Here is a 16,289-nt window from a genome sequence, read left to right on the forward strand (position 1 = left end):
CCTCTGCGCTCAGGGTTACCGCCTGTCTGGCCCCCTTCGGGTGTGGCCCAGCTAATCAGAAGGATGATGGGCTCTTTGTAGAGTGAGCTCCAGTCCTGACTCTACGCAGGCACTCAGTGCCTGACATGCCTGGGAGAGGTCTGCGGAGCCGTGGAGCGTGGTGCAGGATTGCCTTGCTCCCACCTCTGCCCACAGACCCCTTACACGCTGGCGCGTGCACACAGGCCGGGATGTAAGGCGCCATCCTAACTTCTGCCGTAAGCAGGTGGGAGGGAAGAGACGCGAGAGGTATTCCATTGGTTGTCTGGGAAAATGAACTGCACCTTCTCCTCACTCGCACTGGATCAACTTTTCCCACCCCCTAGGGTGGGCATCAGTACCTTCGGGTCTGAGCCCCAACGCGGGAGCCCAGGGGTCCCAGTTTCAGGGACTCGGCTGTGCACACGCAGCGGTTGCTCTTAGACACCAGGGAAAGTGCCGTACAGTGTCCCGTGTCCCCCCGACTGGGCGAGTGAGCCTGTGTCACGACCGCCCGGCTGTCCCGCGCGTGGCGCTGCCGCCCGAGGCCCCTCCCCCTCCCGCGGGCCCCGCACGTGCCGCACCCTGCGGGTCGAGCGGGGGGTCCCGCGGTGGCGCGGCTGAGCCGGACCAGCCCGCGGGCAAGCGCGGGCCGCCGCATCCCGCGCGGGGCAGCGGCGCGATGCTCCCGCTGGAATGAGGAAGCTTGGCGCCGAGGGGAGGGCCAGGGCGCGCTGCGCGCGGGGTGGCGGCGGCGCGCCCGAGCGGCCCGGCGCGGGCGAGCGGGCTGCAGCCGCCGGCGGCGCCAGCAGGTACGGCCGGTGCCCGCCGTCGCCCGGCGACCCTCGGCGGCCGGGCCCGAGCCCCGTGCGGCTGCAAACTTTGTGTGCGCGGCCCGGAGGGTCGCAGAGTTGCGGTCTGCAAGCGGGACCCGGCGGCGGGCGCGGGGACGGGACGGTGTCTCCCTGTGCCCGGCTCCGCGTCGCCGCCGGGGTCCCGAAGCCGCGTGGCGTGAGCGCGGGCCGGGTGGACTGTGGGACAAGCCGAGCGGGAGGCGGATCGCGTGCGCCTGCCCAAAAGTTTGCTCGGTGCGGGGCGAGGGGCGCGCGCTCCGGGCGGCCGCAGGTGGTGGCGCGGTGAGCCCGGCCAGGTGCGCTGGCAGCGGGCGGCGCTGTCGTGCCGGGACGGCCGGGCGGCCGGGGCTCGGAGCCGGGTCGGAGCCCGCGGGGGGCGGGGAGTGTGGCGAGAAATGGGGAACAATGCGAGTGAGCAACTTGAGGAAGTCATTGTGAAAGAAAGCTGGGAATTGCTCCGCGGCCAACTTAGCAGGGCACTCTAACAAGTGCCTGTGCGGCCGCGCCCGGGCCGGCGACAGCAGCAGCCCGGCGCGGTGCAGCCCATCCCGGGACGCTAGACCGCGGCAGGCGGAGACCCGGTAGGTCCCGCGGGGTGCAGGAGTCCCCAGATCCCCGGCTGCTCTTCGCGCCCCAGGATCATTCTTGGCCCCCAAAGCGCGGCGCACAAATCCACGTGAGTGTTTTCGAATTAAATTTCAATAGGAAAACTTGGGGTAACTGGTGGATTTTTGTTTTTTCAAGTAAGAGTAGGAAAGAAAGGAAAAGTCATTCGAAATCCATAGTGTCCGTGTCGCTCACTTCTGTCTTTTCCTTTCTGAGGACTGTGAGAGCTTTGACTTAGGTCAAAGCCTCTGTCTTTTTAGGTTGGGGTTGCAGGTGCGAGACCAGGCCAGTTGAGGCACTTCTGAGTAGCCCGGGGTCCCAGGAAGAGCACGTTCTGCTTTTCTGTTTAGGCTTATATCGACATATCTAGCGAGATTACAGAAGCCAGCGTTTTCAAAGTCATGGGTAAAGACTTTCCTTATTTTTGATGCGACAGCTATTTGCTCTACTGATAAGATCCTGTCTGAGTTTGCTTTGTGCAAAACAGAAATGACCTGAGTATTGAAACGCGTACTTTTTCTCATCGCCCTGTCTGATCCCAGGTCATGAAACTGTCGCAGGGAGACCCTGTTATCAAATAAGCATCAGGACGCTTGCAAATTATTGGAAACATGCATTTTAAAATTGCCAAGCATCACTGGTGATTCCCAAGGAATCTTATGAGCCTTTGATTTCCTTCTAATTTGGGAGTACAGGATATGGCATCTGGTGACCCAAAGGGGTATCAATTCAGAAGGTCTGAGCCAGAAGCCGTTTCCATTTTCTTTCGGGCTGGAGCCCACCTAGAGTGAATTTTAAGGTGCGATTTTGCTCAAGTAACCCACGCATAATTTCTCTCCCTGCTGCAGACAACCTATTTCATCTTTGAGCTACCTTGTTTTAAACTTAAAAAACGAAAGTGGTGTTAGGGAAATAGCCCTTTACTGATATAACCTACCTGTAGAAGAATTTTTAAAACGTTGAAAATGTATAAAATACATAATATTTTTTCATAGACATTGAAAGGCTTTTAACGATTGGTTCGTTTGGGTTATGAATCGAGAGGGGGGTGAAGTCAGTAAGAAAATCCCAGAGCCTGCTTCAGGCTCTTTGTTTGAAGATATTTGTTCTATGAGACTGAATTCATTCTTTTTTGTGAGATTTTTCAAAGTAACAGTTTAAACGTTATTCATATTATGTTAGTACATGTCCAAATTGTTTCAGTGACAAATCAGATTACTTGGTATAAGACACAAAATTTAAACGGGGACAAATATCCAGGACAAAAGATTCGTCTGCTTACTTGGATCAGCACCCTATAATTTACAGAACATATATTGAGGACATAATGTAGGCACATCCATGTAAATGACAGTGGGGCACTTCGCTGATGATACAATTCATTTGGTAAAACATGAATAATTTCAACTTTCCCCGCAAACACACATGGCTGTTCCTTTTGTCGTAGAATAAAATATTCGTCCCAGACATGTAAGGCACTAGAGCTGATGGCCAAAATGTTTCGAGTCTGATGCTTTCGTGTTTTGTTTTGTTTTGTTTTTTTCTCTCATGGTGACCACTGAAACCTAGAGTTAAGAAATTCCAAAGAACCTGTTTGTTTAATTCATTGGTGGTTTAATTTAAGGGCCAAACCCCAAATTTAGAAGCCATCACAGCAATAATAGCCCACCATGGTGGCCTCACAAGCAGACAGGAGCTGCTAATAGTGTGGATGCGTGTGACGTTTGACTCTTTCGAGAAGTTTGTGTACTGTCTCCTAGAGAGAAAGCAAATGGTGGTTGTTCTTGTAGCATTACCATTGTTGAGAAATTAAGATCATGGTTAGTTTATTGCCCAAAAGAGCTAGAGCCCAGCAGAGCCGTATGCCCCTGACATTCTCTTTACTAAACTGGAGGCTGAGTATAAGAATGATGTTTCTTTGCCCTGAGGAAGTCTTCTCCTTGATTTGAATTTGTGTGTTTCATATTTGGTTAATGTAACAGCACATTGTTCAGGACAATGTGAGAACTTCTGAAATCTGACAGGATGGTAGATAGATAGATAGATAGATAGATAGATAGATAGATAGATAGATAGATAGATAGATCAGGATTACATATATTAATATATAGGAAATAAATTACATGTGTACATATGTGCACACACCTGCTTGCACATGCACAGAGCACACACACTCTGCGTGTTTTGAGAGAGCTTTGAAAGCAGCGATGAGAGAAGTTTTAACATTCAATACACCTAAGATGGGGAACTAATTTCCTTCATCTTGTTTACTTTTGACTCTTTTTTAACATATGAAATAAAATGGTCTCTCTGTAATGGCAAACTGGGGCATAGTGTTAATTGTATACTATTAGGTAATTTTGAGGGGTTACCAAATTTTGCCCATTCATGTGCTGTCACTGCAGTTAGTCGGGATTCATCAACGCTAGCGAGACGAGTATTATGTCCCCTGAAATATTTGACGTTTCAAAGCAGTGTAGGTTAAAGTAAGTGGCGCTTGCCGTGTGCTAAGGAAAGTGGGATGTGATTTCAGCACACTAAGAGCCTTTGAGTTCCTTGGGAGCCATTAGCTGCCGATGCCTGTTTTTAAGACAGACATATTTTGGGACACCGTGGTTCCTCTTAACGGCAGCTCCTTCTCTGGCTAGAAACCTGTGAGGGGGACCGCTTCCTCTCCTGGAGCTCTCCCAGCTCACTTCATTGCCTAGGTTTGCTGTGCAGTCCTTACATTTCACAGGAAAACACACGACCTGTGACTGCAACAAGTGATCCCTCCTGGGGATACAGAGAGAGAAGCAGAAATCCATTACACATCTTGAAAGAGATCTTGGGGTTTTTTTTGTTTTTTTGTTTTTTTACAAATAAACAGGAGGGGGCACTTTTTAAAAAAAAAAATCTAGATTTTAGGACGGATAACTGTAGGGCTAAGGAAATGCTCACACCGGTGTGCTTCATATAAACCACTGTTTCCTCGCATTCCTGTTCATTTAGTACAGGGCTTTAAACCCCAGGGTACTTTGTCCCATTGCTGGAATATTCTTGCTTCTGTTCTTAGGATTCCAGTATCCTCTCTTCAGTCGTGTTTGTGTGGTACAGCCCTTAGCAGCTGGATGATAATATAACAATTATTTTAAGATGCTTGTAAGCATTTTTGCACACAGTACTACTACGTGTTATAAATGAACCGTACCAGCCAACAAAAGTATGATTTGCAAAATATTTCTAAAGGGAGAAATGGGTATCTGCCCTGGTTTCGGGGGGGGGGGTATCCTATGAGTTCTTCATGGCAAAATCTCAAAGGGGCACAGCTGGCTGAGACACAATCTAAGGACAAGACTATAATAAACAAGTGGATGCCAGGGTGTCTTCAGCCAAACAGCTGGTGATAAGTGTTTAAAAAAGAAAAAGGTGAAAAAGCCCAAGTTTCAGGCATGGAGGCCATTGGTTTTCTTTGCAGGCCTGGGAGGGCTGCTTTTCCTGTGACCATGTCTTGCCAGGGGCAAGTCGTAATTCCTGTTGACGAAAAGAACACCCCTTCCCACCCTATGTCTGACAAATCAGACATCCGAATGATTTCTGAACTCATGGGTTAAGACAGGAAGCATAGGCTCCCTTCCTGTGTGAGTGCTTCCCTGAGAGAAAACTAGCTTCCCTCCTCCTTTGCATACTTGGCGACTGGTTCTACCTTTCTCTGAACCCCAGTGGTGTGTGAAGGCCAGACTGGGACCTTGGAGGAAGAGGAACAGGGATCTGAGGCTCATCCAGGGACCAGGGTCCTTCCCAAGTGGCTACTCTGAGGGGACTCAGACCAACTCTGGATTTGTGTGGCAGAGAGAGCCAGCTCTCGTGTGGCCCCGGGGAGGCACAATCCTGTTGGTGAGTGTCACATGGTTTGGCTTCTTGTTGTACTTGCTTGGCTTGAGTTAGCCTGCATGCGTGTGTTCCTTCCATCTCCTGCCGGAGGTTTTGGTGAGCAGCCATCATCCAGAGTGCCTCCCTGCCACCCCTGCCCAGCTCCCTGTCTGGTGGTGATGGAAAACATCATTAGGCACCGTCTGTGTGTTCTGCTCTCAAGTTAGACCCATGCTCCACCTCCTGATGGCTTGTGGCGCGGGGCCATGGCTTAACGAATTGCTTAAAATGGGCCCTAATTAGAGCAAAAGAGCTTTCTTCATCTTCGCTCAATCGAGTGAGCATTGGTTGGTTTTTTTCTTTTTTTTTTTTTTTTTTTTTTTTTTTTTTTTTTTTTTTTTTTTTGAGAGCAGCTCACCTCAGCAGCAAAATCTGACACTTGCCGCCATTTTCAAAAGCAAAGTTTAAGGTGATGGCTGGAGGGTTAGGTATAACGGACTACAGAGTCTGTTAAGAAACCTGACCCTGTCTCTCAAGCTGTCCTCCTTGCTGTCTCACAGACTCTTCCCTTCCCTTTCTTTCTGCTGTATGTGGTATTTTGACTAAATTGTTGAGACAACCAATTAATGAAGAGTGTTCTTCAAACTGCTTGTGTGTGTGTGTGTGTGTGTGTGTGTGTGTGCATGTGTGCGCGCGCTACGTTTTTGAGATTCCGCGCTCACTTACACTTTATGATATTTTCTGTCGCGCTCAGACTGTTAGAAGATGAACAGTGTGCTTTGGAGTAATCTTGTGCCAAAGCTGGGCCTTGCATGAGGACCAACTTAGCAAGCTCAGATCATTTTCAGTTGTATCACATTTTCACTGGCAAATTTGGAGCAAATAGAATTCCACAAGACCGTTCCTTTGACCTAATGGGGGAAAAAAATGTTTAATTTATCATCTTTAAGAGACTTGGAAATGAGGAGTTGACCTTTTGTAAGCTGACGTGAGAGACACTCTTAAAAAGTGCCCCAGCGTTCTTAATGGAAGCTTAGAGAAAGCCATCGACCCCCTAGCGCGAGCCCCACTTTCAGCCTGAAAAAAAAAAAGTGACCTTTTCTCCCTCGTTAGTGCTGAGTTTTGGGGTAGAGCAGAAAACTAAAGTAAAGGTAAATGGTGTCTCCCGCTTCATCGAATGAAAGCCAGCGCCTAAGTATGTCAGGTCCTTAAAGCCAAGGTTGGCAGTTTACTTTTTAAAACCCGGTTTGGAAAGTTCTAGTTCTTCCCCACCAAGAATGTGTTGGTGCTTTATCACGAGGTAATAGAGGTCCGATCGGATTTAAAGGACTTTCTCTCGAATTAAGAGCACACGGGACTTTTGTCGAAGTAATGAACTTTCCTGAAAAAGACTTGGAGCATTGAAAGCTCATCGCTGCTGTCCGTTGGGAGACTGCAGAACGACAACAGTCCAGGCAGGCATGAGAACCAAGCTTCCCTGTATTTGGCTTTCTAAAGAGCAGTTTCTGCCCGTTTATAAATAGACACGCCGATTTTTGTAAGTGCGCAAATGAGGAAGTTGTGAGGTTCCGTGAGGTTCAGCTGATGACCCTTGTTTCCTGGGTTTGCATGAGGGAGGACCTTGTAGGTTGAAGGTGAAGGATTCTAAAGCCCATCCAGATAACCTGGGTTGGGTGGACACTTGTTACACATAGGTCTCCATCTTGTCCATGATGTGTGGTGTTGGCATGACCATCTTGAAGATGCTTCCGGGTCTGGGTCAGGGGACACAGCTACTGAGCCCATATCATAGAATTCTCTTTCTTTCTTTCTTTCTTTCTTTCTTTCTTTTTTTTTTTTTTTTTGAAAATTTTTTAGTTAAATCCTTAGGATCTAACTGGAAGGTCAATGCAGACAACCAAGTGGCTTTTTTTTTTTTCTGTCATTGTTAAGTTTATTGCCCACAGTTGGCATCATATAACTGATTTCCCCTCTGTTGACACTACAAGCATCTTGCTTATCCCAGTAGAGATCGGGGGAGCAAGATAACTTCCCAAAGTACTGAAGTCCTTAAAAGACCATGATGTGATTTAGGGGACTCAGTATTTGGATCTAAATTACAGTACTGTGAACATAGTTTTGAAGAGAGACTACATTACGAATTAATATTTTAATAGTTTTTATTTTTATTAAAAAGTTATTTCATTTTAAGTGACGATAGTTGATTTTTGTAGTTGATTTTTATAATAGCACCAACATCAGTTCTAGTACATTCGGAAAAATGGCCACAGAGTGCATGTGGTCTGCTCTAACTGAGTGACAACAAGCAGGCCATCAGCAATTCTTACTCCTCTCTGGAGCAAAGGCTAGACGCTCCTTAATACGGCTGGGGTGTGCTAAACTGAGCTTTTATATTTAAAAAAAAGTAATAAAAGGCCAGTGTATGTCACAAGTTCGGTGATGGTAATGACCTGGAGTGTGAACAGTGTCCCGTCTCCTGAGACGATAAGGAACGTGAAAAGCAAGGTATGCTGGGACCTAGGAAGTCCTTCTTAATAGCACAGTGAACAGTCAAGTCAGAGCACCTTCTCAGTTACACTGGGTCAGTCTGCACGTGAGGACTTCCAAACCTCTATGAAGCTCTGCACGGCTTGACTTCTTTAGGCCCAAACCAAATAAAAGCCTTTGGCAAACCAACTGACCCAAGCCCTTTTAGCTGAAGTAGAATGGCATTGTAGAAACACGTGCATCAGAGGCGCAGTGGTTTCCCCCCCACCACATACATCTTGACGGTTGTATTTTTCAAGTATCCACGTGATGGAATTTACTTGCATTGTCTACATAATTTCACCGCCAAAAGTCACAGTGAGATATTGTAATTTTTGTGACACCGAATTCTCTTACTAATTTTTAAAAAATAAAATGTTGTAAGTTTGTACTTATCTTTGAAACTAGAACTAATAGGAACTTGGGAGAACCGGGTTCTGCTTTCTCTTCACAACAATTACAAATTACCAGCACTTCCTTCGGGAATTATCTGTGTGGATCAGTCTTGTGGAAGCCGTTGCTGTATTTTAAAGATAGAAATCTCGTCCACACTGCTGTATCTCCCTTCCATCACACTACGTCATACAGACAGAGTAGTCTTCCACAGTAAGAGTTCAGAAGGCAATGTTTCCCAGCTTGGACTTTCTTCCCCTAAACAGTTCTTCCCTTAAATGATGGAGTGTGAAAAGCCAGTTCTTTTTGAGGAAGCTACTTAAGCAGCACCCAGTGTTGATGGTCCAAATCAGAAAGCATCTTAATTGCAACTGTGTGCTTCTCCTCAGTCGGCGGGAGTGGGCGGCCAGTGTAGAGGATAGAGAGGAAACACGGCTTTGCTGGGTGGACACGGTTTACCTGAGGGAGGAGAGAGCCAAGGCACCACAGAGTGTCACATCGGCACACGTGTGAACCTCTCGCCTCCAATTCCATTGTCTACATTTTTAAAATAGCCTTCCTTGTATAAGATCCAGCATCTTTCCTTTTGTTGACTGTAGCCTGGGGATTCATTCCGATGCCCAGGCTGACCTGAAACTCATAAACTCACATGTAGCCTAGGTTGCTCTCAAATGTGTGCCTGGGATTACAAGAGTGAGCTACAGTGCCTGGTTCCACCATTTTCTATTACATGTCACAGAACAGGTCCTCGGTCATGCCTTCTTATTAGGAAGCAGTCTTTACTTTGTGCGCTCTCTCTCTCTCTCTCTCTCTCTCTCTCTCTCTCTCTCTCTCTCTCTCTCTCTCGATCTCTGCCCCTCCCTCGTGTGTGTGTGTGTGTGTGTGTGTGCACAAATGGTCATGTATATGTGCACCTGTGTGTGACAGTGTGCACTCACATGTGTAGAGGTTAGAGGTCAAAATGGAGAATCTCCCTCAATCTCTCCCATTATGGTTTCCAAACCAGAGCCTGCCCCTGACTGGCTCAATTGGCTGTCAATCTAGCCTCACAGATCTTTTGTCCCCACCTCCCCAGCACTGGAATTGCAGTTGTGTGCTAGGCTTTCTCTGAGGGTTCCTGGGATTAAACTCAGGTCCTCACGTTTGCCTGGCAAGCGCTTACTGACTGGGGTATTCCTGTAGCCCCTTGGCTGTATTTTTAACAGACTTCCTCATTTCCCTTTGACCCTTCTTCTTTTGCATAGCAGTCTCTGCCCACTGAGGGAAAAAGGTGAAGCCAGGGCTGCACATCTGAGTGATTTGCCCTGGAGACGAAGGTTCACAGAACTCCTGGAGTCTTCTGCAGCTTAGCCGACTGTGGGAGGAGGGACGCCGTGAACACTAAATTGGATTCCTGTGCTCCTGTTTAAATCGTGTTTTTCATTGTTAGTTGCGCCGGCAAAGCTCTGGGAAATAATCATGAAAGTGTGTAGATTGGCAGCTAATTTTTGAAAAATGAAAAGAATCAGGTGAAATAGGAGTGCTCAGGAGTTTTTATGTTCCCCCAACCTGTTTTGTCAAATCGTACACAAATCGAGAAGGTCTCTGATTAGATACAAAGATATCGCATATTGCTGCCCTTTCTCTTGGAGCATCCCTTTTGAAAAAAAAATACAGTGTAATCCACAGAGATATGATAAATTTGCAAAAAAAAAATGAAATGTTCAGTGTACAAATGAAGAGACATGTCTCTCACAGAATAGTGTGTTTTATTAAAGAGGTTTGTGACCTAGGCATGTTTAATAAGTGATAGTCTTGGACTCAACCCTGTCCGCCACATATGCATTTACTTCCTGCCTTCAGATAAGTACTGTTAAGTGGCTAGTCCCAAGTATCCCTGGGACAGCTTCACCGGCAGGAAAGAAAACCACCAGGCACATGGGTATAACTGTCTGACCAGAATGTAGTTTCTGCACAAGATCTGTTATGAAGAAGTTTGTCTAGGTTTCAGGCTCTTATAAAGAATGAGCTTATATTCTAGCCAATAGAAGGGGCACCTTTCTCTGTCTGTCAGACATTTGGATCTTGTCTCCACTAAATATGTGATGACATATTTATGGAGTTCTTAGAGCAGGAAGAAGAAGGCAGATACTATCATCCGATGACTGCAAGTTCGGAGCTCAGCTCTGCTGTTTGTTAACTGTAGCCTTGGGCGGCAGTTCTTGCTTTATGACCTTGCTCATAGCCTCTTCTGCAAAATGGAAGTGATAAAGCAGACCCCAGTGACAAATCAGCATTGGATACTGTGCTGGACTCTGAGCTAGGCTGCCCAAGAGAGTGTTGGGAAAAGCAGGCTGTTCATAGTCACAGGAAGCTCATTAACAGTTTATCTCTCAAATGCCTCACAGGTAACGGGCTGCCCCAGAGGTACCTGAACTCCTTTTCTTGCTATAGACAGGGTCCTCAAGGATCCTTATAGAGCGTCACTGCACAGAGAGATAACCAGGCAGTCTTGGGAGAAGGAAGGGCATTCGCCTTGAAAATAAACACAAAAGTTAATGTACACTATTTTTTTTTTTAAATCTCAGAGGATGTCTTTCAAAGCTTGTGAAGGTACAGTGCAGGCCAGGTAACAGACTAACATCTACTGACCTCCACTCCTGCCTGACAGCTTTGCATGTCATGTGCTTAGGTGACCTGCATGTCAGCTCTCTGTGTAGCCATACCGTTTGGGCAACTTGAAAAGAAAGACGTTTGTAGTTTCTGACTGGCATCTAGTTTTTTTGTTTTTTTTTTTTTTTTTTTTTTTTTTGTTTTTGTTGTTGTTTTTTTTTTTGATTTAATGAATCTAGGCTCAACTTGTGAGGATTCTGGAACAGGCACTGGGTTGTGACATAGGCACCACAGGGAGAGGTGCCAGCACCCCTTGAGGACTTGTGCAGTCCTGGGCTCTACTGAGCCCTCCTCTGGGCCTTACAAGTTAGAAATGGGCCAGCACTAAGGAAGACCTGGCCTGGCAGCTTACCTGGAGGCAGCAACTGCCCAGGGCTGTTGGATGCTTCTCCAGGAGCCAGCCAGGTGCCAGGCTGGTGGCAATGGCCTCTGCCTGTCAAGAGGAAAGGCTCCTGGCCTCCCAGGAAGACTCCCATGGTGTGTAGACATTCGAATCTGTGCTTCCTGCCCAGCCCCCAGGGCAGCGGGGGTCCTTCCTATGCAGTCTGAAACCCAAACCCGGCACCTACCCTCCTGCGTTTCACGCCTCTTCCCTAGTGTTGGTGATGTGTTGACTCCTTCTGTCTGAATCAAGGAAATGAAACCTGTGTGTCCCTGTTTAATCAGAAGAAAAGAGAAACAGACAGGAAGGGAGAGGGGGAGGTGGGGAGAGAGGGAGACGCAGAAAGAGAGAGTCAGATGAAGAAGACAGGAGATGCAAAGAGATCTGGAGGGACGGTGGGGTTATGAGGAAGGCCTCACTGCTCACTCTCCTAAAGAGCCAGCCTTGGGCAGCCTCGGTCATTCTGGCCTGTACTTATCTCTGCATCTCCTTCCCCTTGTGCAAGATTCAGAACTGCCTGCTCTGAAGGAACAATAAAAGCATTCATGTTTAGAAGAACTGCCCAGGCGAGCACTACTTTGCTGACACTGTGGCGTGCTCTCCCGTGGGTTGCCTCTTGCTCATCCCATGCAAAGTGGACCACCACAGCACCTTTCTGTGACAGGCTTATTCTTTCTGACACCCATGCCCAGACCCGAAGATGTTGATGATTGGCTTTGGTGAATGAAAGGTCCTTGTTTTGTTTAAAGCTGAGAGAGAGAGAACAGTGTGTGCAGGTGTGTCTGTGTGTGAGCGAATGTGCATGTGGAGGTCAGAGGATAGCTTGTGAGAATAAGTTCTCTTCTTCTCTTTCCATGTGGTTCCTGGGGATCAAACTCAGGTTGCCAGACTTGAGGGCATCACCACTATTCTTTTGAGACATCTCTCTGGGCCCTTTAAATCCTACCCTTCCCCCTCAAATGCCCTGTGTGGCTTCCACATGACAGAAGAGGTACTTTGTAGGTGTTTTGTGAGTGGTACCTGGTGGTCAGCATAGTACCCAGGATGGGTTAGAGTTCTTCACGACACTTAGGGATGTGCTTTACAAACTTTGCCTTGAAAGAGGCCAAATGCATTTCCCCTCACTCTGCATTGGTGGGTTTACTTCTTTAATCTTTACCCCAAAAGATGCAGATCTTTGGTTTGGGGACGTTTGAGGAGCTTATGAAGTCTCTGCAGAATTCCTAGGACACAGGATAGACTGACTCGAGCCCTTAGCTTAAACGTTGTCGGGGGTCTGAAAACGTTGTTGATGGTTGAACTTTAAATGAAGCAAGGGACCCTGCTGGCAACCATAGTAGTCACAAGTCCAGGGAGGGTGGGGTTGAACATGTGCATGCAAAACTAAGTGAGATACACTGTGTCAAGGGGTCCATGTGCTCTGGCTGGCAGGGAGTCTGTCATTAAGTGACCCCACAGAGCAGCCGTGTGCAGAGGTGAACTACTGGGATCCTGACATGCACTTATGTTACCACAGTGCCCACGGGGACTTGCTCCAAACACTGTCAGTGGCCTCACTTGCCTGTCCCCAGGATGCATGACAGCTGACTCCTTTGTCCATGAGATGACTTGTTTAGAGAAGGGCGGGTCCGCAAACTCACGGGCCTGATAAAACATCCGTTTTCATTTGACTTGAAAGTAACTTGGGTAGATTCTATCACTGCACTCTCATCGAGTGAACCAAGCCTTTAATGCACAGCCATTAAAATACAATGATGACACTGTACAGTAGCTAAATTAAATGGATATTAAAGAAAACACTTTAACACTACCTCTGGAATATGGTTAGTGTCTTATTTTATGAAAAGCATAGAAACACACACAGAGAAAAGCTGGTTGGTCCTAAGTGGTGGAATTTACATGAAAAAAAAGGAAAAGAAAGAAAGAAAGGAAGGAAGGAAGCAAGCTAGCTAGCTCGTTCACATCACAGTAAGTTCATTCACAACACTTTGTGTTGGAGTTAGTAAGTTCTACTTCACTAACCAACATTAGAGCACCTCGGAGCTTGTGATGAGCTTCACAAACGAGTGGGTTTGTTCAGAAAGCTACAGCAGTAAGACCTCAGCTCTCACTTGTGCAGCCCAGCCTCCCTCCCAGGCCTCTCCTCTAAGTCCTTCTTTATTGCTGTTTTTAACAGTTTCTTTTGGCACTGAAGGGCTGTGGGACTCTGAGCTCTAGTTACTCTTGTACAGGTTGGCCATCTCTGGGGCCAATGTGTCTCATTTCAGTGGTTGCGGGACCTTCCTTAGGGGTCTGAGCCCATGTGTACTGTGACAGAGTTTTTGTCTTCCTGTGGTCCTGGCTGCTCTCCTGAGTTCCTTATCTGCCTTGAAAATCCTCACAACCAAGACAAGTGACGCATGTGCCTTTCAGAAACAGATGAAGCCCTTCCCTATCCAGAAAGCAGGGCTGCTTCTTATGTCTTCCTCACGACTAACAGTATTCTTGGAAAAACAACTTATTCCATCCACATATATCATAAGATACATTAATGATAAAAAGATATATGGAGTTCTCACATAAATTACATATATAGCTATATGACATGTGTATGTATACATATATAAAATAAACAATACTTTAATATTGTTTAATATAAAATATATGCTACATGTATATATACCATGTCTTACATATGATTCTGTGTTATATAAAACTATGTACATATGTGTCCCTGCCTACACAGTTTCCCAAACAACTGGAATCCTTATCACTTTTCAGGTTTCTTCTAAAAGCAGGCCTCAGCCAATAGGCCCATAGCTGAACCAAAGAGATGGTGGTACCCAGGAAAAAAAACAAAGGGACCTGACTTAAATTCAGCAGATAACCCGAGTCTGCTGACAGCGATGGATGTCTAACAGTGCAGTGGGCAGATTCAATGAAGCCATCACAGTATTCTGCTGGACATAGATTTCTTAACATAACACCTAAGGGTACCTGAGGTGTGGCCCAGGAGCCAAGTCCACCACCGTCATTTCTCTTCCTCTGTGTCTGGGTCCCGCCCTGGTATCTGTGGTAGTCTGTGTAGTCTATGGAGCGCTCACCATGGCCTCTTCCCATGGGTGTTTTCAATTCACACCAAGATGAGGAGACAGCGTGTAAAGCAGGTGGTTTGAGCCCTCTCCTGGCTTGTTCTGTCATCTCTGTCTGTGAGGGAGCCCTGGTGGAGTCTGCAGCTAGAGCTGGGGAGTGGGGGACAAGGACAGAGCATGTATTGCCCATCTGCCAGGCTGGAGGTGTATTCATTATTGATGGAGGTAGTGCGTTGCTGTTCAGATATGCAGCCTGCCTGGGTAAATGAGACATTCTTCAGCAAATTGCTTCGTTTTTTGATTGCTGATTGTACGCGTGTCACCAAGCTGACTCAAGGTTCATCGATGCATGCTCAGTAAATTAGAAAGAACATAACTATGGATCAGCCAAGAGAATGAATTCTGTGCCTACAATGACCCAGGGCCATTTAATTTTCTGCTTAATTTTGTTGCAGTCAGTTTGCATTTTGGGTTATTATGCAGTAGGAAATTAACAATAAATAACAAATTTGGTCCTCCTGTGCTTGTAATGATATTTTTATAAATCTTTGTAATGCTGTTTTTTAAAGGATCAAGGTCTGTGCTAGTCTGATACTCCAGCAAGCATGTGAAGAGGAAAATGCATTATTCTTTCTAGATAGCCTTGTTGTTAAATAGCATAAGCGTTCTCTCTCTCTCTCTCTCTCTCTCTCTCTCTCTCTCTCTCTCTCTCTCTGTATTTTTGCTTTAAAGTAAAATCCGTTTCTCTCTTCTCTTTCTCAGATAATCTGAAGACAATGGATGTCGATGAGGGTCAAGACATGTCCCAAGTTTCAGGTGAGACCTTGGGTGATCGCTGTATGTCCAGAAGTTGTGCTAGCTGTGCCCGGGGAGAGCTAGCAAGGCTACCACAAAAGCCATGTGTGTCCGTGTTTAGAGAACTTGAACGTTAAAAACCTCCCAAATGAGATTAGCCAGTGTGAACTCTGGCAGCAATTCGAAAAGGATTAAGTAAATGCTGTACTTTAGGAGACAGTTATAATGGATTTGTCTACCAAACATACAAACCGCACGCCAAAGGTGGCATTTAAAAGATAAAAGATAAGAGGCGAAGAGGTGGCCACCGCATGCATTGAAAGGAGCCGGGTCCAGGTGAGGAGCACTTGCCTCGTGAGAACGGCAAATCCTAGCTTCCTAGGCTTTCTCTCTTACCAGACCTACAGAGTGAAACACTCAGAGAGTGGGAAGGTGAAGTTAGGCTCCAGGCTGTCCTGTGGGCAGCGCTAAGGATGGCTGTCCGGTAGATCCTGCCCTGCTCCCGCACGCATGAGTGTATGAGGTCCGGTACTGCCTGGCCCTGTATCTGGACAGTACCTGGAAGCAGACTTCCTGGATTTGGAGGCTTATTCAGTATTTCTGATTCAGAGCCTCCAGGCTATTCCCCAGTCCCAGAAGCCTGGCTTCTCTGTGGCACTGGCCAGCCGGTCATCTGTTTCTTGGCTACGCCGTCTCCTTGGGTTCTGAAGGGTTGTGGATTTGTTTGTACGTTTGCATTTCAGTCCAGGTGAGTTCTTCTGAGGGGACCTGCCCTTACCATGTGGTGCTGCCCAGCTCACTGGAGGACCTGAGTTTCCCCAGGTCTACCCCTCTGAAGATGGGCTTGCCGCAAGTCCCATGTGTTTCTCCCATGCTCCATCAGCTCTTTCTTTCCATTGTAAGGCTCCAGACTCAAATGTCCCACAGTGCAAAGAGTAATGAATGGCCACTTTTAAAAGGTGTCCATCTTATGCTTTCCTGGTTGAAAGTAATGAGTGTGGTCTCTCTCCTGTGCAAACAAACCTCGTTCGTGTTCTACAACCTACCCACTTCAGTTTAAGGAATTCATCTTAAAAATAAACTCTTACAAGTAGATAAAACACTTAAGCCCATGCTCACAGGGCTGTTGCCATTGACACT

General features: G+C 46.9%; 1 protein-coding gene across 3 annotated transcripts in view; it reads left to right on the plus strand.

Annotated features, from left to right (window-relative positions):
• Nucleotides 1–820: 820 nt before the first annotated feature.
• Ikzf1 (IKAROS family zinc finger 1) overlaps nt 821–16,289 on the plus strand; it is an 83,744-nt gene continuing 68,275 nt past the window's right edge. For 2 of the 3 annotated variants that reach the window (XM_032916714.1, XM_032916716.1), the window contains exons 1-2: nt 1,267–1,548; nt 15,117–15,170. In XM_032916714.1, coding sequence (XP_032772605.1) covers nt 15,131–15,170 — 40 coding nt within the window. In that variant the 5' untranslated portion in view covers nt 1,267–1,548; nt 15,117–15,130. Of the gene's footprint in view, nt 831–1,266; nt 1,549–15,116; nt 15,171–16,289 lie in introns of those variants that run through there. The other variant, XM_032916715.1, reaches the window with a different exon arrangement.

This window comes from Rattus rattus, chromosome 11 (genome assembly GCF_011064425.1).
Source record: "Rattus rattus isolate New Zealand chromosome 11, Rrattus_CSIRO_v1, whole genome shotgun sequence".
NCBI lineage: Eukaryota > Metazoa > Chordata > Mammalia > Rodentia > Muridae > Rattus > Rattus rattus.